Source organism: Bison bison, unplaced genomic scaffold (assembly GCF_000754665.1).
Source record: "Bison bison bison isolate TAMUID 2011002044 unplaced genomic scaffold, Bison_UMD1.0 scf7180017864390, whole genome shotgun sequence".
Taxonomy (NCBI): domain Eukaryota; kingdom Metazoa; phylum Chordata; class Mammalia; order Artiodactyla; family Bovidae; genus Bison; species Bison bison.
In genome coordinates this window covers 5,286,792-5,307,776 of record NW_011494962.1, presented here as the reverse complement: position 1 = coordinate 5,307,776, position 20,985 = coordinate 5,286,792, and the positions used below count along the sequence as shown (strand labels likewise).

At 40.4% G+C, this 20,985-nt stretch overlaps 1 protein-coding gene across 1 annotated transcript in view; it reads left to right on the top strand.

The window, feature by feature from the left end:
• The window catches only part of GUCY2C (guanylate cyclase 2C), a 65,413-nt gene that overhangs the window by 13,430 nt on the left and 30,998 nt on the right, over window positions 1–20,985 (top strand). Inside the window, exons 6-12 of the mRNA XM_010858720.1 lie at window positions 608–704; window positions 3,754–3,871; window positions 5,882–6,017; window positions 10,375–10,460; window positions 11,792–11,903; window positions 17,982–18,063; window positions 19,091–19,196. Coding sequence (XP_010857022.1) covers window positions 608–704; window positions 3,754–3,871; window positions 5,882–6,017; window positions 10,375–10,460; window positions 11,792–11,903; window positions 17,982–18,063; window positions 19,091–19,196 — 737 coding nt within the window. The remainder of the gene's footprint in view (window positions 1–607; window positions 705–3,753; window positions 3,872–5,881; window positions 6,018–10,374; window positions 10,461–11,791; window positions 11,904–17,981; window positions 18,064–19,090; window positions 19,197–20,985) is intronic.

The following is a 20,985-nucleotide window of genomic DNA, read 5'->3' as shown; positions in this document are numbered from 1 at the left end:
GCTATAGTTTCCTTAAATCAGTAAAATTAAGGAAATGGACTAGATGATTCTTTTTTAAAGATACATGTATTAATATTTGTTTATTTTTTGGCTGTCTTGGGTCTTTACTGCTGTACATGGGCTTTCTCTAGTTGGGGCAAGCAGGAGCTACTCCCTAGTTGCAGGGCACAGGCTTCTCATTGCGGTGATTCCTTTCGTTGCAGAGCGCGGGCTGTAGACACTTAGTCTTCAGTAGTTGTGGCTCGCAGCCTCTGGGGTGTTGGCTCAGGGGTTGTAGCCCTCTGGCTTAGTTGCCTTGCAGCATGTGGGATCTTCCCAGAGCAGGGATCAAACCTGTGTCCCCTGAGTTGGCAGACAGATTCTTCACCACTGGACCACCAAGGAAGCCTGGACTAGATGATCCTTTTTAAGATCCCATGCAGCTCTACTCTGACTCCGTTAAAAAAAAAAAAAATGTGGGGGGAAATAAATTTGAGGAATTGGTGTTAATCTTAAAACATGAATGTAGCATAGACTTACTGGGTTCAGATTCAATCACATGGTTCCCTTCTTGCTTGGGAACAGATTATTGTATATTTTTCTCTCTGTCTTGCTCTGTCTCCTGCAGTGATTGTTATGTGTGGTAGACCGGAAACCATCCAAAACCTCAGGGGTAACCGGGCAGTGGCTGAAGACATCGTCATTATTCTAGTGGATTTATTCAAGTAGGTATAATATTTGGAAGAACTCTCCTTTCAGAAAGAAAATAAGGATTTCCAAAAGATATTCTCTTTTCTCGTGTTTTTCATAGCCTTAAATGGGATTCAGTATAAAGATAATATTTTAACCAATGTTTAATTTCTTCTTTATCATTCTTATTTAATTCATTATAGCCTTAGCAGAGATGTATACCTTTGATATCGCTATCATGTCTAAGGACCATATGAAAGGTTTCTACCGTGTGGCACAGGAAACTCTGCTCAATATTATGTGACAACCTACATGGGAAAGGAATTTGAAGAAGAATAGATACACGTATGGGCTTCCCAGGTGGCGCAGTGGTAAAGAATCCACCCGCCAAGGCAGGAGACACAAGAGACTGTTTCGATTCCTGGGTCGGGAAGATCCCCTGGAGGAGGAAATGGCAGCCCACTCCAGTATTCTTGTCTGAAAAAATTCCATGGCCAGAGGAGCCTGGTGGGCTGCAGTCTTGGGATCACAAAAGAGTCTAACACGACTGAGCACAGATACATGTGTATGTATAACTGAATCACTGCTGTACACCTGAGGCTAACGAAACATTGTTAATCAACTGTACTCCAATATAAAATTTTAAAAACTAAAAAATAAGTAAATAAATACAAAAGTTTTATTTAAAAAAACAAAACAAAACATTAAACCCACATGCCCATTCAACAAAGATCCTGGTCTCCAGCCTGATCATAAGGTCTTTTTCCCAGGCAGCAATAGATCAGCTAGTATCCCAGTCATATGTCTGGGAACATGGGCTGTATCTGTGCCTTTGATTGCTAGTGGCCTTTGGTCCTAGATTATTTTCCTTCAGCCACCTTTGGTAAGAGGGAAGTTCCCATTAAGTGAATTTGACTGACGCGATTATTCTTTGCCCTCTGCAGTGTAATCACTGGGTGGTAATTTTCCCCTGCACTTCACTGGCACTAAGGGGAGAAAATTCTGGAGAACAGAAAGCATCTTTTATCACATCCCTGCTTTTTTACCACTCATCTTCTAATGTAGTTACAGTTTTATGGAGAACCCATTAAAAAAAAAAAGTGCCAAGGTAATATCTGAGTCAGATTAAGCTTTAAAAAGGCGTTGCTGGTATATCTTGTGTCTCTTGCTCCATCGGCTGAATCATATGACTTCACTTACCTGTCTGGATCATTGATCATTTGCTGTCTGTATTCAGAGCAGAAGCTATTACCGCAGTGTATCATATCTGATTAGTCATTTCAGACACCTTGAATGTACTTGTCTCAGTGTTGAGAAAGATGAAGCATGGGAACTGCAGGCATATCTAGTTTCTGAAGATAATATAGTCAGCTGAGCCTTTTAGCTGCAGAAGACAAGAAAGAGGGCAGAATTATCAACACTTTATTCCTGCAACCACATTGATAGCCTCTTTCAATGACTGCTTTGCCTCCTGGAAGGAGGCCTCAGTGGAACCAGTTTGGTGTAACTTTATTTTTAGAAACTCCTTATCTACTGCCAAAGTGTTGGCCTCCTTTTATCACTATTCCCTAAGGACACCTGGCTGTGTTTCGGGAAGATCATATGAGATTCATTTGAAACTAGACATAACTTGTGATTTCAAATTATAATTCTGACACTTTCATTTCGTTTGCCTCTTGGGTATTACTTAGCATTTTGAGATTAAGTCTTCTCATTTATCAAGTGAGAATAAAAATATCTATAAGGGTCCTTTAGGATGAGGTGTGGTAATATAAACAAACTCTTCAACACAGTCCTCAGCACATAGATATATTCACCTACATTTGAATATTAAATGATGGTCATCCTGGCTAACAGCAGTTCAAGTATGTTATATTATTTGCAGATTAAAACATTAAAATGATTAGCAGGTACTTCCCTGGTGGTCCTGTGGTTAAGAATCCACCTTGCAATACAGGGGAGACAAGTTCGATCTCTGATCTGGGAACTAAGATCCCACATGCCTCAGACCAGCTAAACCAGTGCTTCACAGCAAGAGATCCATGTGACGCAATGAGGATCACTCATGCTTCAACTAAGACCCAACACAGCCGAATAAATAAATTTCTTAAAAATAAATAGATACAGCATCGAGGGTCCTCAATGTGCCAGATGTGTCTAGGAATTGAGGATGTGTACTGTTGCATTGCTTCAGTTGTGTCCAGCTCTTTATGACCCCATAGACTGTAGCCTGCCAGGCTCCTCTGTTCATGAAATTCTCCAGGCAAGAATACTGGAGTGGGTTGCCAGATCTCCAGGGGATCTTTCTAACCCAAACAGCAAACGTGAAAGTGAAAGTCGCTCAGTTGTGTCCAACTCTTTGCAACCCCATGGACTATACAGTCCATGGAATTCTCCAGGCCAGAATACTGGAGTGGGTAGCCTTTCCCTTCTCCAGCGGATCTTCACAACCCAGGGATCAAACCCAGGTCTCCCACATTGCAAGAGCGCGTTATGTCTCCTGCATTGGCAGGTGGCTTCTTTACTACTAGTGCCAACTGGGAAGCCCAGGAATTGAGAATACAAGGACCAGTTAGCTAATGTTAAGAAGCATACAGTGTCAGAGAAAATGCAGGTATCAGCCAAGAGTCATTAAACCTTGAAAACAAGCTTACATATCCAGGGCTCCCCCAAAATCTTCTTTCTTTTTAAAGAATTAGCTGCAGTGAATTGCTAAAGAAACAAATGAACCTCTGTTTGTTAGTATATTCTAGATCCTTCATGTTTATTTTAATTTCAGAATAACCTATCAAAATATTTATTTTAAAAATATTAAGATTCATATAAACTTTATAAAAAAAACAAGTATCTGTATTATGATCTTCCATTTCCATTTATGTTTGTTAACCACAGCATCTAAGTTCTGCTATTCAAGGCAGCAGGTGTATAAAAAAATAAACTTATCTGGGGAAAGTAGAAAGTTTTGCAGGGGAAAAAAAAAATGTTTTAAACTATCTCAAAGCTGATGTACGAATCGGTAGGAGTTCCATTTCCATTTTTTGCAGCAATCTGATTTTCATGAGAAACTTGTGCTTTTTATTCCAGTGACCACTACTTCATGGACAATGTCACAGCCCCTGACTACATGAAAAATGTTCTTGTTTTGACCCTGCCTCCGGAAAACTCCGTCTCAAATAGTTCCTCCTCCAAAAATCTATCACTGGTAAATTTCATAGACATATATACTCTTATTCTTCTGGCAGGGGTAAGATACCATTCTTCCATTTAGGACCCAGATTCTAAAATGAGCAAATTGTTCCTCCACTGGTTCCAGTTTACTCAGCAAATGTTAACTGAGCCAATTATGTGTAATAGCAGGATTCTTGCTATTAAAACTCCAGGACTTCCCTGGTGGTCCAGTGGTTAAGGCTCTGGCCACCCGTGCAGGAGACACGGGTTCAGTCCCTGCCCCAGGATGACTCCACATGCCATGGGGGAGGCTAGGCAGGTGCACCACAGCTACTGAGCCAGCAATTCTAGAGCCCGTGCTCAGAAGCCACCGCAGTGGAAAGCCCACACACAGCCACTAGAGAGTCACTCCCGTGTGTCAGAACTAGAGAAAGCCCACACACAGCAATGAAGACCCACCCAGCACAGCCCAAAATAAATCAATAAATTTGCAAAAAATCAAACTCTTTCTATATGTCACTGTGCTAGGTTGTAGTCCAGCACCACACTGCAGGCTGCTATAACATCCAAACAGAAGCAACGTTGCGGGATGATCAGAAGCAGCCCTGCTAACTTAGGGGAGGTACATACTAGACAATGTAGAATGGATGAAGTTCCCCACGTCCCTGGCCCTGGTATCAGAGCTCTACCTCTAAAGATACACATTCCCGGGTTAAGACGCAGTCCTTTATTGTCATTAGGTTGATTATCATCCGAATTTGTACAGGAGAGGCCTGGTTTATTTCTTTTATTCCAGCATCCCATCTGGTTTAGCATTTGTCCCAGAAAAAGAGCCTCCAATTGGACATTAAATGATTAATGTCTTGATTAAATGCAAAACCCCAGACTCTAATACCACATTGGATTTTGATGGTCACTGCAGTTTAACGCAGCTAAAGTCACTGGATGTTTTCTGGCCTCACACACGGTTGAGAGCAGGTTTGGAGAAGGGAGGGAGTAAGGGGCGGTCAGTCCCGAAGCCCTCAAACAACTTTAGGATGACGAGGCCCAAAGAGCAGCAAGGAAAGTTGGGGACCTTTGAGAAAATCACCATTTTGCCTAGACTGGCAATTCTAAGCCCTCTGTTTTGCAACCCTGCCAAAATTTGGGGCTGTACCCCTTCAGGGGCTGGGTCTTAACTGATGCTTTTCATTTCATGAAAAGATGATTTCAGCAAAAGACACTGAAGCCAATGAGAGATGTTTTCCTTTTTCCTTTTTCATGTTTTCTAACAAATATACTTCTGGGTGTCATGTTCAGATTTCACTTGCACAGCTGCTAGGCTTAGGCAAAAGTCTGATTCTTTACAGGTGGGTGGGCCAAACTGTCTGAGCTCATTCGGTCTCAGGGGCACTGAGCTTTCAATCCAGCCCAATTCTGTAAAGACCACCACACAACTGCCACAGAGGCAGAGGAGTCCCGACCCCTTCTTATGTTCACCAGGGCAGACATTTGTGTCTGCCCTTAACACCCAACCAGGACTCTCTCCAAAGCAAATACAGTGGTATCAGCCGATCAAAACTCTTCCTATCGCATCACGCTACTCAAAGGCAGTGGGGTTGTTTTTGTTGCTGTTCTCTTTTATTCTTAAATGAAAATGTTATTTCTATATAAAACCTTATGAGAATTGAAAATTCTCATAATTGTGTATGAGAAATGCTGTATGTTGTTCTTCCTGGTTGAAATAAAATATTTTACCATCATGGGAAGGAGGAAGCACGGCCACTTTTAGTTCCTTCCCTAAAGGCAGTGTTCACAGTTTATTGATCCCAAGAGAAGACAGAATTGTGATAAGGGGATGAGAAAGAGCCCTGGTCCAAGGAAAGTTTTTCCAAAATTTCCTTTAATCCCATCCTTGCAATTCCATTAATATTCTTTTACCTTTCCAGTTATCCTGCTTGACCCCAACAATGTTGGGATGACTCCACATGAGTGGAGTTCAAGACCAGAATCTTGTTTTTTTTTTTTTTGGAACTCATTTTAAGATTTTTCCTTTCTAATTTAGGCAAAAAATGATTTTGCTGCTGCCTACCTGGATGGAGTCTTGCTTTTTGGACATATGCTGAAGATATTTCTTGAAAATGGAGAAGATGTTACCACCTCTAAATTTGCTCATGCTTTCAGGAACATCACTTTTGAAGGTACCAGTTGCCTAAGAGCAAACTACACTTTACTTACAGTTTCTCCAAATATGCGCCCTGTAGACAGTAAAGAGAGGGTATGGCAATAGATGGGTCAACCGTTAAATACCTTTAACTTAACTGGAGCCAACAAATGTGCAAAAGTTCAGTTGTTGGGTAGAATGTTCTATATTTGTCATTATGTCTAGTTGGTTTCTTGTTATGTTCAAGTCCTCTATATTTTTTGACGTATTTTCTATCTTGTTATCCTATTCATTGGAGAAAGTGGAGTGTTAAAATCTCCAACTATTATTGTATAAAGCAGTGCATGTGTGGTCAGTTGTATCCAACTCTTTGCTATCCCATGGACTGTAGCCCACCAGGCTCCTCTGTCCATGGAATTTTCTAGGCAAGAATACTGGAGTGGGTTGCCATTGCCTACTCTGAGGGCTCTTCCCGACCCAGGGATCAAACCTGGGTCTCCTGCATCTCTTGCATTGACAGGCAGATTCGTGACCACTGGCACCACTATTGTAGAACAGTTTTGTGCCAATTTTTGCTTCATATATTTTGTTGGTCTGTTATTAGGTACATAAATGTTTGTACTTGTTTATATATTTTTGCTCTATTGAGTGTTTTATTAATATATACAGTGAAAATCTTTGTTTCTTATAAACTTTTTTGATTAAAAGTCTGATCAGTTTTATCTGATGTCAGTATATCCACCTCTGCTCTCTTGGTTAATACTTGCATGGCATATCCTTCTCCATCCTCTTGCTTTCAAACTATTTGTGTCTTGGGATCAAAAGTGAATCTCTTTATAGACATCAAATAGTTGGATCACTTTTTCGTAATTTTCCAATTTCTATCTTTAGTTGGAGAATTTAATTGATTTACATTTGAAATAATTACTGATCAGTTCAGTCACTCAGTTGTGTCCGACTCTTTGCGACCCCATGGACTGCAGCACGCCAGGCCTCCCTGTCCATCACCAACTACCAGGATTTACTCAAGCTCATGTCCATTGAGTCAGTGATGCCATCCAACCATCTCATCCTCTGTTGTCTCCTTCTCCTCCCACCTTCAGTCTTTCCCAGCATCAGGGTCTTTTCAAATGAGTCAGCTCTTTGTATCAGGTGGCCAAAGTATTGGAGTTTCAGCTTCAACATCAGTCCTTCCAATGAATATTCAGGACTGATTTCCTTTAGGATGGACTGGTTGGATCTCCTTGATGATAAAGAGAGATTTATTCTGTTATTTTGCTATTTATTTTTTATATACTGCATAGCTTTTTCATCCCCATTTTATCCATTACTGTCTTCTTTTGTATTTATTTCTTTACACTGAAATGTTTAAATTTTTTTCATGTGTGTTCTTTAGCTGTTTTCTTTGTGGTTACCATGGGGATTAGATCCTAAAATTATAACCCTCTAATTTGAATTTATACTGGCTTAACCTCAATAAATACAAAAACTCTGCTCTTTTAATAGCTCCATTCCCATCCCTCTCAGACATTGGTGTTGCACAACTACATCCTTATACTTTGTGTCCAAAGAGTAAACTAATTATTTTTTAAGTATTAGTCTCCTAGATTGTCAAAAACAAAAGGTAGAGTTACAAATCAAAGTTACAATAATACAAGTTTTAGACTAATTTTTTTAAACATATTCATTTCTTAAGTAATATAGAAAAGAAAAAGTGGAATAACACATTGTTTTTATAATAATACTAGTTTTTGTAATCGCTTGCTGATTTACCTTTACTGAAATGTTTATTTCTTCCTATGGCTTCAAGCTACCATCTAGTGTTCTTTCATTTTAACCTCCTAGACTCCCTTGAGAATTTCTTGCAGGGAAGATTGGTTGGTAAAAAATCTCTCAGCTTTTATTTATTTCAGAATATCTTACTCTCCTTTCACTTCTGAAGGACAGCTTTGTTGAATAACAGATTCTTAGTTGATATTTTTTTCTTTTAGCATTTTGAATATATCAGCCCACTGCCTTCTAACCTTCAGAATATACAGTGAGAAATCTGCTTTATAATCTTACTGAATATCTCTTGCTGCTGCTGCTGCTGCTAAGTCGCTTCAGTTGTGTCCGACTCTGTGCAACCCCATAGACGGCAGCCCACCAGCTCCCCCGTCCCTGGGATTCTCCAGGCAAGAACACTGGAGTGGGTTGCCATTTCCTTCTCCAAAGCATTAAAGTGAAAAGTGAAAGTAAAGTTGCTCAGTCATGTCCAACTCTTCGCAACCCCGTGGACTGCAGCCTACCACGCTCCTCCACCCATGGGATTTTCCAGGCAAGAGTACTAGAGTGGGGTGCCATTGCCTTATATGTTATCAATTACTTCTCTCCCTGCTGCTTTCAAAATTCTGTGTCTTTGGCTGTGGACGATTTGATTATGATGTGTCTTGGCATGGATTTCTTTAAATTCATTCTACTTGGCATTTGTTGAGCTTCTTGGATGTTTATATTCATATCTTTCATCAGATTTGGGACATTTTCAGCCATTATTTCTCTACCATTTTCTCTCTCTTTCTCTTCTCCCTCTGGGGCTTCCACAATGCATGTGTTGGTCTGCTTAGTGGTATTCCACAGGTCCTTTAAGGTCTGTTCACTTTTCTGCAATCTTTTTTATTTCTTTTCTTCAGATTTGGTGATTTCCATTGTCCTTTCTTCTAGTTCCAGCTTCCCTGGGGCTCAGACAGCAAAGAAGCTGTGCACAATAAGGGAGACCCGGATTCAGTCACTGGGTTGGGAAGATCCCTAAAGAAAGGACTGGCTACCCATTCCAGTATTTTAACCTGGAGAATTCCATGGACAGAGGAGCCTGTTGGGCTATAGTCCATGGGGTCATAAAGAGTCGGACACAATTGAGTGACTAACACTTTCACTTTCTTTTTCATCTTCAAGTTCACTAATTATTCTTCTGCCTTCTCAAATATGCCTTTGAATTTTTCATTTTAGCCTCTATACTTTTGAGTTCCAGAATTTATTTTTTTATGATTTCTATCTTTTTGCTAATATTTCCATTTTGTTCATACATCACTGCCCTGACTTTACCCATGTCTTCCTTTAGGTATTTGAGCATTAAGGTAGTTGTTTTAAAACCTTTTTTCTAGTAGACCCACCATCACTTTCTCAGGGATAGCTTCCATTGGTTTATTTATTTTTTTCTATTGAGTAAATCATATTTTCCTGTTTCTTCATATGACTTATAATTTTGGTTGAAAACTGGACATTCAAATCTAATAATGTGGTAATCCTGAAAATCATCTGGGAAATGGTGAATTTTCTCCTTCTCAGGGTTTCCTGTTACTTGGTTTTGCTTTTTGTTTTTATTGTTGTAGGCCATCTCTGCTGAGGATCAGCCTGACATGGAAACCTGAGGTCTTCTCAGGTTTTCTGAGTCTCTGACTTCCCCTCGGCATGTGTAGTCACTTTCTAGTTTCCCCCGTGTATGAAGTTGATTGAATGTTGCAGTCTTCAAGGCCTGGCTCTCCAGGGGGAAAAGAGAGAAACAAAGAGGGCACCAACCCTTTACATTCCTAGAAAGTCATGTCGGCAGTGGGGGACAGTCATATCAGCAATGGACGGGGGTGAGAAGATGCAAAGACAGTGGCCCCCACCTTTTTACTTGCACCTCTGTGATCATTAGTAGTAATTAGCCACCTGCTAGCTGTACCTATAACCTGGAGCAATTAAATAATATCCCTGACCTCAGATTTCTCATCAGTAAAATGGAGATAATAACAATTTGTGTGTTGTGGTGTTTTAGGAGGATTAAAATGATCAGTGCATATAAGGCACTTAGCACAGAGCCTGGTACAGTAAACAATACTAGCTCTTATTTTGAACCATGTGAAATTGTTGATACTTGGTAATTTTTTTTTAACCTAACCGACCATTTCCTAGACTCATGCTATGTGGCTAAAATTTCATAGATGAGAAAACTGAGGCTCCAAGAACTTAATTTTCTCAGCGTGTTCAGCTAAGTGATAGTGAAGGGATTTTGACCTTTTGGCAATCTACTTTAGGTTGTGCAATGACTTAAACGCGGTGCCACTAGTTAATACTCTCAGCAAAAACTTGTCTCGAATCATCAGGAGAAATCTCCTGACTAATTACATTTAGTGTCATCATCCTAAATGCAGTGAAAGGGAGTTCTCCTTCTCTCTAAATAGCGTCTCTCATAGAAATATCCTTCAGCGATCTCAGAGCCAAGAACCAATGCCTTCTAATTACATCATTAAGGTCAACAATTTTTCAGTAAAATAGAACAATCGGAATCTGCTTTATGCCCCGTGTCAGGATGTAACTGGTCTTTCAGTCAGGACGTCAGTGATGGTCTCTAACTGTTTCTGATTTTGCCTTAGGGCATGTGGGTCCTGTGACTCTGGATGCCTGTGGGGATATTGACAATACCATGTACCTTCTGTACACCTCTGTGGACACCAGCAAAGTATGTTCTTATCAAGAACTTGGGATTAGGTGACTGGGTGAGGAGGGTTATCCTGAAAGGCAAGTCATAGAGAAGGACTAGGAGAAGTTATATTTAGAATCTACAAGTTAATTTCAGATTTACAATTATGCCCCTCTATGGGCCATATTCCTTAAACATTTTCTCCCGTAGAACTTCTTATTCAGAATATCCACTCTATTTACTATATAAAATATACCCACCCAGAAAACACTGATATGAAGACCAGACTATTGATGGGGTACCAATGAGAAAATTACAGGTTTTCTTTTTGGTGGTTGTTTTTTTTTTCTAAGAATTGTTTATTCATTTCCAAAACTAAAAATTTCAATGAAACATTCCCTGTTCTCTCCCTCTGCAATCTCATGAGAATCGTTAATTGTTTGATCCTTCAGGCACATAAAAATAGCCGTGTAATGTTATGCTTTATATTCACACACTATATATACATCTGGTATAGTATTGTGTGTGACTATAATACATATTATTATATTACTATGTAATATAGTTTATATTCTGCTGTCAAGTTAAGAGTGTAGTTTTGAGAATGTAAAACTTTGGTCCAGCATGTTTTGAGGGAGCAGTGGTGAATTTTAGAAGGATGATCATTTTGGAGATGTCTCTTACAAAACTGACTCAATATATGCAGCAGTAATTTAAGGATATATTAATATTTCTATTGTCACCTTGCCTCAAAAAGAAACTTTTTATAAGAAAGCACATTACAGCATAGAGATAGAAGAGATTCAAAAATCATGTAATTGATAGAACTTAAGGAATGTAGAATTCTCTAGCAGCCCCTTGACATGTATAAATATAATGAATTTTAACTATGGTGTATTTTCTCAAGCCATCATTTTTAATAGCAGTTTAATATTGTGGAAAACACTGGTGCCTCCCTTGTCATGTGACTTAGAGCTAGCCATTTAATTTTTCTTGCCTCTGTTTTCACATTTGTAAAATGAAAGACTTGAGTTCTCTAAAGACCCAGAGAATGTCTACTGGGCAAGCATAATGTATGGTCATTAAAAACAGAAAACTATTCGGCCTAATAGTGTTCATGATGAGAACCAAGTAGATCCTAACTAGTTCCCAGCTGTGTATCATTTGTCTTGTTTCACTGAGAAATAGATATGGCAGATTCACTGTGCTGTACAGTGGAAACTAACACGCCATTGTGAAGCAACTATGCTCCAATAAAAATTAATTAAAAAAAATTCAAATGTCACTGGGAAGGATGGTGAGTCTCATCAGAAGTCATTCTAAAGTGTCTTTATCTGTTCACCCTTCTTCTCTTTCATGCCCCGACACAGTACAAGGTTCTTTTGACCTATGACACCCGTGTGAACCAGACTAGCCCTGTGGATAAGAGCCCCACCTTCATCTGGAAGAACCACAAACTTCCTAATGATATTCCAGGCCAGGGTAAGAGATCCTTCGTGAATTTCCTTTCCCTGAAGTTGTTTTTTGGAGGAGAGTAAATTCTATGGTTTATGCAATTAGCTTGTGGTTTTATTTAGTTTAGTTTTGTTTTGTTTTACTTATTGTCTGAATAAGATGTGCCAGATTTGTAAATATGGACTTTACTTCTCTGCCCAGTGAATGATATTACAGTTCTGATAAAACACTGAAAGTATTCCATTCTATTTTAGCTACACCTATCCTTAATATGTGTTCTATCCACCCTTTGACATAAATTTTCCTATAGAAAACTAGGTTTGGCAATTGGCAGAATGAACACAGAGACAATAGTCTTATTCCATTTACATTTTACTACAGGAAACTCAAGGAATGTATTCAGTGTGTTTCAAGCAAGGAATACTTGATGTCATCAGGCTGAGGGGTGGTCAGTGAGCTTGACCTCTAAATTCTCCCCTTTTGCCTTAGAGCACACATGCTTGGGTCATAATGATGGTTACCTACCTACCTGAGGTGAGGTCCCATCATGTCATGAAAGCCCTGACAGGGCCAGACCTTCATCCGTGCAACTTGAAGTACAACTGTGTATAACCCTGACTATCACTAGACAGGCCAGCCAAGTGTCTCCTGAGCGACAGTCTCAGGACGCTCTGCCCTCAGCTGGCTTGGCCAAGGCTTTCCGCAATGAATAGTAAGTAATTCCACATTACTAATCAATTTTTAGGGAAAAAAGTTTAAATTTGAACAAATATTTATGTTCAAAGATGCAAAAAAAAAAAAAAAAGATGTGAACACTACTAATAAAATGACTTTTTTCGTTTTATTTTTATTGTAGAAAAATTCATGCACATGATTTTAAAATCTGAGAGTAGAAATATTCATAACAGAAAGTGAGTGTACCTAGCCCCGCCTCTGTGCATCCCTGGTCTTGTCCGTTCTGCTTAGTTTTTTGCATATTTCTAAATTATATGCATGTGTTTCTTGATTTATGAGATTTAGATGTTACCTATTTCTTGTATTGATAAATTAAAATTTAGTTCATTTTCATTAGGCATACTTTTCTCTAAGCTTTTCTCAATATAGTTCTGTCTTTTTGTCAATACATTTAGTGTTTATAATTTTACATTTGTAATTTTAATTAATATGCATAAGCCTGGAGTTCTATCAAACATGTATAAAGCTTCTTGCTTCCCAAAGTTGTAAGATGAAGATGTTCATGTCTCTATCCTTCCTTCTACCTCCTTCTCACCTCCCAAATTCTCCTGTATTTTTCTTTTATTTGTCAGGGCTGATAATATTTATTTGCTAGCCACAGGAAGCCTTCTGTCATTTACCTGTAAGTTGATTCTTTAAATTGAAAATCATTAAATATTTTCATTATTATTATTTTTCTAAGGCCCAATAGTGTGTCAGAATAACATTTCTCTGTGTAGCTCCAATGTCTCTCCTTTGTGACACACGTGCACACAAATGGATTTTTTAAATGCCAAATTCTCGAAATATTTTACAGTTTTATTTTTAGATTACACCTTCCTTGAACATTTATCCTTAGAGTTTGACTATCTTTCATATTTTTGCTATAAGAAAAATACCTGTCTTCTTCACCATATTGCTATTATCGGCTAGCTTCTTATACACTGTCTATTGCTTGGAGTCCATCCTATTTCTTCTTCTTGAACCCTCTGCCTTCTGAATAGAATAGGAAGTTAGAGGATTCAAGAGCCAGCCTGTGAGGCATGTGTGAACAATGACCTTCTTGTACAGTGTTATTATTATTGTCCTTCTCATTCTAGTCCTCTGCCCATGCAGAACTCTGCTTCAATGCTTCATTGGGTTGAATCCACATTTTCCTGAATTTACTTACTCTTCTGTGAATCTCTCAAACTCCTTCATCTATACAGCTTCACCTACATACTGAAAAATCAAATTCCTTACACTTCCCATTAACTTCCCTCAATGACGGGGTTGAGCTTGTAAAGGACCAGCAGGCAACTCTGTCATTTACTGTGCATTCCACACTGACCTACTTTTCCTCTGATTTGTTCTCTGAATTGAAAACCAGTTGTCAGTTTCTTCCTTTATGAATCCTCCTTAGGTATATCAGTTTCAAAGACATCAGATAGTCTTCCCATCCAAATTCTGTGCTGGAAACTATTTTATCTTCTAACATTCGATGATTCCCATAAGAAAGTGTCAGTTGCTCAGTCATTTCCAACTCTTTGCGACCTCATGGACTATAGCCCACCAGGCTCCTCTGTCCATGGCATTCTCCAGGCAAGAATTCTAGAGTGGGTTGCCATTCCCATCTCCAGTAGTTCTTCCCAACCCAGGGATCGAACCCTGGTCTCCTGCATTGCAGGCAGATTCTTTACCATCTGAGCCACCAGTGAAGCCCTCCCATAAGAAAAAAATGTATAAACTATAAGGGTAACTGAAATAATGCCGCTTTGGAGGCACATTCCAAACAATTTTCTTCACAGAACAAAGATGCAGCATCTCTATTACCAATGAAGAAATTAAAAAAGAAGGATATCTTTTCTAAATTTAATTTTTAAAATTTATTTTCATTTTTCCATCAGTTCAGTTCAGTCACTCAGTCGTGTCCGACTCTTTGTGACCCCATGGACTGCAGCATGCCAGGATTCCCTGTTCATGACCAACTCCCAGAGCTTACTCAAACTCATGTCCATCAAGTCGGTGATGCCATCCAACCATCTCACCCTCTGTTGTCAGTCTTTCCCAGCATCAGGGTCTTTTCAAGTGAGTTAGTTCTTCGCATCAGGTGGCCAAATTATTGGAGTTTCAGCTTTAGCATCAGTCCTTCCAATGAATATTCAGGACTGATTTCCTTTAGGATGGACTGGTTGGATCTCCTTGCAGTCCAAGGGACTCTCAAGAGTTGTCTCCAACACCACAGTTCAAAAGCATCAATTCTTTAGTGCCCGACTTTCTTTATAGTCCAACTCTTACATCCATGCATGACTATTGGAAAAACCATAGCTTTGACTAGACAGACCTTTGTTGCAAAGTAATGTCTCTGCTTTTTAATATGCTGTTAGGTTGGTCATAGCTTTTCTTCCAAGGAGCAAGCATCTTTTAATTTCATGGGTGCAATCACCATCTGCAGTGATTTTGGAGCCCCTCAAAAATCAAGTCAGCCACTGTTTCCATTGTTTCCCTATCTGTTTGCCAGGAAATGATGGGACTGGATGCCATGATCTTAGTTTTCTGAATGTTGAGTTTTAAGCCAGCTTTTTCACTCTCCTCTTTCACTTTTATCAAGAGGCTCTTTAGTTCTTCTTCACTTTCTGGCATGAGAGTGGTGTCATCTGCATATCTGAGGTTATTGATACTTCTCCATTCAATCTTGATTCCAGCTTGTATTTAATTCAGCCTGGCATTTCACATATGTACTCTTCATATAAGTTAAATAAGCAGGGTGACAATATACAGCCTTGACATACTCCTTTACCAATTTGGAACCAGTCTGTTGTTCCATGTCCAGTTCTAACTGTTGCTTCTTGACCTGCATAAAGATTTCTCAGGAGGCAGGTCAGGTGGTCCGGTATGCCCATCTCTTTCAGAATTTTCCACAGTTCGTTGTGATCCACACAGTCAAAGGCTTTGGCATAGTCAATAAAGCAGAAGTAGATGTTTTTCTGGAGTTCTCTTGCTTTTTTGATGATCCAGCAGATGTTGGCAATTTGATCTCCGATTTCTCTGCCTTTTCTAAAACCAGCTTGAACACTTGGAAGTTCACAGTTAACGTACTATCGAAGCCTGGCTTGGAGAATTTTTAGCATCACTTTGCTAGCATATTAGATGAGTGCAATTGTGTGGTAGTTTGAGCATTCTTTGGCATTACTTTTCTTTGGGATTGGAATGAACACTGACTTTTTCCAGTCCTGTGACCACTGCTGAGTTTTCCAAATTTGCTGGCATATTGAGTGCAGCACTTTCACAGCATCATCTTTTAGGATTTGAAATAGCTCAACTGGAATTCCATCACCTCCATAGCTTTGTTCATGGTGATGCTTCCTAAGGCCCACTTGACTTTGCATTCCAGGATGTCTGGCTCTAGGTGAGTGATCACACCATCGTGGTTATCTGGGTCATGAAGATCTTTTTTGTATAGTTCTTCTGTGTAGTCTTGCCAGCTCTTAAAATCTTCTGCTTCTGTTAGGTCTATACCATTTCTGTCCTTAATTGTGCCCATCTTTGCATGAAATGTTCCCTTGGTATCTCTAATTTTCTTGAAGCGATCTCTAGTCTTTCCCATTCTATTGTTTTCCTCTATTTCTTTACACTGATCACTGAAGAAGGCTTTCTTATCTCTCCTTGCTATTCTTTGGAACTCTGCATTTGAATGAGTATATCTTTCCTTTTCTCCTTTGCCTTCAGCTTTTCTTCTTTTCTTAGCTATTTGTAAGGCCTCCTGAGGCAACCATTTTGCCTTTTTGCATTTATTTTTCTTGGGGATGGTCTTGATCCCTGCCTCCTGTACAATGTCACAAACCTCCGTCCATAGTTCTTCAGGCAGTCTGTCCTTCAGACCTAATCCCTTGAATCTATTTGTCACTTCCATTGTATAATTGTAAGGGATTTGATTTAGGTCATACCAGAATGGGGGCTTCCCTGGTAGCTCAGTTGGAGAGTCTGACTGCAATGCAGGGGACCTGGGTTCGATCCTTGGGTCGGGAAGATCCCCTGGAGAAGGAGATGGCAACCCACTTCAGTATTCTTGCCTGGAGAATCCCATGGACAGAGGAGCCTGGCAGGCTACCTTCTATGGGGTCGCAAGAGTCAGACACGACTGAGTGACTAACTGTGCAGCTTGCATAGCTGAATGGTCTAGTGTTTTTCCCTACTTTCTTCAATTTAAGTCTGAATTTGACAATAAAGAGTTCATGATCTGAGCCACAGTCCACTCCCAGTCTTGTTTTTGCTGACTGTATAGAGCTTCTTCATCTTTGGCTGCAAAGAATATAATCAGTCTGATTTTGGTATTGACCATCTGGTGATGTCCATGTGTAGAGTCTTCTCTTGTATTGTTGGAAGAGGGTGTTTGCTATGACCAGTGCATTCTCTTGGCAAAACTCTGTTAGCCTTTGACTTGCTTCGTTTTGTACTCCAAGGCCAAATTTGCCTGTTACTCCAGGTATGTCTTGACTTCCTACTTTTGAAGTAGTTCCTACTTTTCCTACTTTTTAAAAATTTTTCATTTTTAATTGGCGGATAATTGCTTTACAGTGTTGTATTGGTTCCTGCCACACAACAAAGTGAATCAGCCATAAGTAGATATATGTGCCACCCATCTTGAACCTCCTTCCCACACCCTATCCCAACCCACCCCTAAATTTAATTTTTATTTTATACTGGCATATAGTTGATTTACAATATTGTGTTAGTTTCAGGGGTGCAGTAAAATGATTCAGTTGTACATATACATATATCCATTCTTCTTCAGATTCTTCACCCATGTAGGTTATTACAGAACATTGAGTTCTCTGTGTTATACAGTAGGTCCTTGTTGATTATCTGTTTTATATATAGTATTGTGTATATGTTCATTCTCATTTATCCTTCCCTCCCACCTTTCCCCTTTGGTAACTGTAAGTTTGCTTTCTGGGTCTGTGAGTCTGTTTCTATTTTGTAAATAAGTTCATTTGTATCATTTAAAAATTTTTTTTCTCAAGATCATTTTGATGTGGACCATTTTTAAAGTCTTTATTGAATTTTTTAATATATTACTTAAGTTTTATGTTTTGGGTTTTGGCCACGAGGCATATGGGATCTTAGCTCTCCGACCAGGGATCAAACCCACATCCCCTACATTGGAAGGTGAAGTCTTCCACTTCACCAGTGGGTCACTAGGGAAGTCCGTGTATCATTTTGGCTTTTTTAGATTACAAATACAAGTGTTATCATATGACATTTGTCTTTCTCTAAGAAACAGGTATCTTAAAAGATCTCTCCCTTTCCACTTGCTGAAATTGTCTTATACAACTAGAATCTTGTGAAATGCATTTGTTCTCTTTTCAGGGGTCCTTCCTAGCGTAGTTTTCACCGTCTTTTCTGCCACAGGCCCTCAAATGCTGATGATTGCCGTCTTCACGCTCGCGGGGACGGTGGTCCTGCTGCTTCTCATCGCTCTCCTGGTGCTCAGGTACCTGCTGGCTAACCTGCGGTGCTCATCTCTCAGGCGGAGGGGTGGGTGAGAGCGGGGCATCTGATGCCTGTTGATAGTATATATTCACAGGAAGGTCTCTGGACAGAGCTAAGATTATAAAGGCATTCTGCATCAAAAAGTCTATCTAAGGCAGATGACTACTGAGTGGATGAATTAGAGCTTGCCATCAGAGACATGCATGTGTTTGTGCTAAGTTGCTTGAGTCATGTCCAACTCTTTGCGTCCCTATGGACTGTAGCCCACCAGGCTTCTCTGTCCATGGGTTTCTCCAAGCAGGAATACTGGAGTGGGTTGCCATGCCCTCCTCCAGGGAGTCTTCCTGAGACACGTGAACTCAAATCTCAGTTCTGAGATTAACCAGTTGTGTGATCTTAATTGTGTTATTAGCAACTTAAACATGTTACTTGGCTTCAGTATCCTCATCTGAACTATTGTGGGGAATTAAAATAAAGTCTGTATAATGACCATAGAATTAGCATTCTGTAGGTGGAAATAGCTATTCCTGCTCTTTTATTAATACATTATGGGAAATTTCAAAGTCGCTCTATTATATACTTTCAGGCTGAAGAGGCTTTGTTGTTGTTGTTTAGTTAAGTATTTAGTTAAGTATTGTTGTCATTGTTTAGTTAAATATTTAAGTGTTGTTGTTGTTAAGCATTTAGTTAAGTATTACATACTTTCAGGCTGAAGAAGCTGTGTTGTTAAGTCCTGACTGAATCTTTTTGCAACCCCGTGGACTGTAGTCCACCAGGCTCCTCTGGCTGTGGGATTTTCCAGGCAAGAATACTGGAGTGGGTTGCATGTTCTCCTCCAGGGGATCTTCCCAACCCAGGAATCAAACTGAGTCTCCCATGTTTCCTGCATTGCAGGCAGATTCTTTATCTGCTGGGCCATCAGGGAAGCCCCCCATCAGAGCTGTAGATGTCAACTAATGGTCAGAAATGGAATGGCATAATAAAAGAGCATCATAAAAGCCTGTGGGTTGGTTGTGTTCCTTTCACAGAAAATATAAGAGAGAACACGCGCTTCGTCAGAAGAAGTGGTCCCACATTCCTCCTGAAGACATTTTTCCCCTGGAGTCCAACGAGACCAACCACGTTAGCCTAAAGGTAAGGCGCCCCTAACCTGGGCAAGAATGCGCGGGCTAGCGCAAACTCCCCAGGGATCTGAGGAGACTTTGGTCCATGGTACAGAACGTGCCAGGCAGGGTCATTTGTTTCAGAATCCAAGACCTAGATGTTAGAATCCTCAGCTTCCTGCCTTTCCCTTGATTCTTTATGGTGCTACTTGATCCAGTGAACACTTCGGTGGAGGCTGTGGTATGGTGTGTTACTCGTTTTTTGCATGTGACCCAGAATAGGAGTACAGACAGGGAGGATTTGTCATGGAAGGGATGTAGGAATGGGTAGGGCATCTGAGTTCCCCTAAACCTTGGGGAACTACTCTCTCACACTCAGGACATGTGACTCACTTTCTCACTGCTGAAGAAAGAATCCTTTGCCCACACTTGCGCTCAGCCAGGAAGGCTCAGCAGCCACCAGCAACACTGCCTCCCATGGGCGGCAGTTAATTCAGGACCTGAGTGGACTTATCTCCTCCTCACCAGGACCTCAGGAGATGAACTTTATCACCCTAACTTTGCTGATGAGGAAAATGAAGGACAAAGAGTCGAGCAGCGGGGCCCGGTCACACACACTAGGGAATCAGGTTACTGCAGATGTAACCTGCCAGCTCTTCTGAGCATTTCTCATGTGCCTGATGCCTGGACCTGTTTCATTGTTTCTGAGCTCTTTGAGGCAACGGGGCTAGAATTTCAAGAATGGGGCACAGTCTGAACCCACCCTCTGTTAAGTGTGACACTAACACTTAACCATCAGAGGTTTTTCTGGGTTTTTTTCGGATTTTAATTTATTTTTGACCGCCCTGGGTCTTCGTTGCTGCTCGTGGGCTTTTTCTAGTTGCAGCGAGCGAGGGCTACCCTCTAGTTGTGGTGCTCGGGCTTCTCATTGCGGTGGCTTCTCTTGTCACAGAGCACAGGCTCTCAGGCACAGGCTCAGTAGTTGGGGCACCCAGACTTAGTTGCTCCATGGCATGTGAGATCCTCCCAGACCAGGCATCAAACCCGTGTTCCCTGCATTGGCAGGGCAGATTCTCAACTACTGGACCACCAGGGAAATCCCAGTGGTTTTATACCAAAGCAAACTAGGGGGTGGAGTCCCAGAACCTCCCCATGAAGGAATGAGCAGGGTCCCTTGGAATAGGGCCAAGCCGACAGGACAGCATGACTTGAGACACCTCCCTCCTTAGAATCAGCAAAAATAAAATTGCCACATGAGTCAGGTTTGTGTTTGGAGCCTTTCCACCACCTCTCTGGGCACCCCACCCCAAATCCTGCACACGGATTTGGGTGAGGACTAGGCCTCCCTTTCCTCCAGAAATGGTCCATGCACCAAAGTAACACTCCTATTACATCCTGAGCCACAAAAATAAAAATGCTATTGACAAGGACCAGGAACTTCCCCAGCAGTCCAGTGGTTAGGACTCCACACTTCCACTGCAGTGGGCACAGGTTTGGGTCCCAGTCAGGAAACTAAGATTCCCCCATGCTTTGCAGTGTGACCAAAAAAATAATTAATTTTTTAAAATTTTAAAATTAAGAAAAGATCTATTTCAGGCACGTGTCAGGAAGAAATCAATGAATACTCTCTTTGAAAATCCAATAATCTTACAGTCATTTACATTTCACATTGCATCTTTCCATTTGATTCTCATCAAAACCTATGACTGTAATTGTAAACGATTGTAAGATCATTGGATTTTCAAAGAGAGAATTCATCGACCTGAATGACTTAATGGCAGTACCCTAGGAAGGGAGGAGGAGACCTCTAGAAGGAGTGA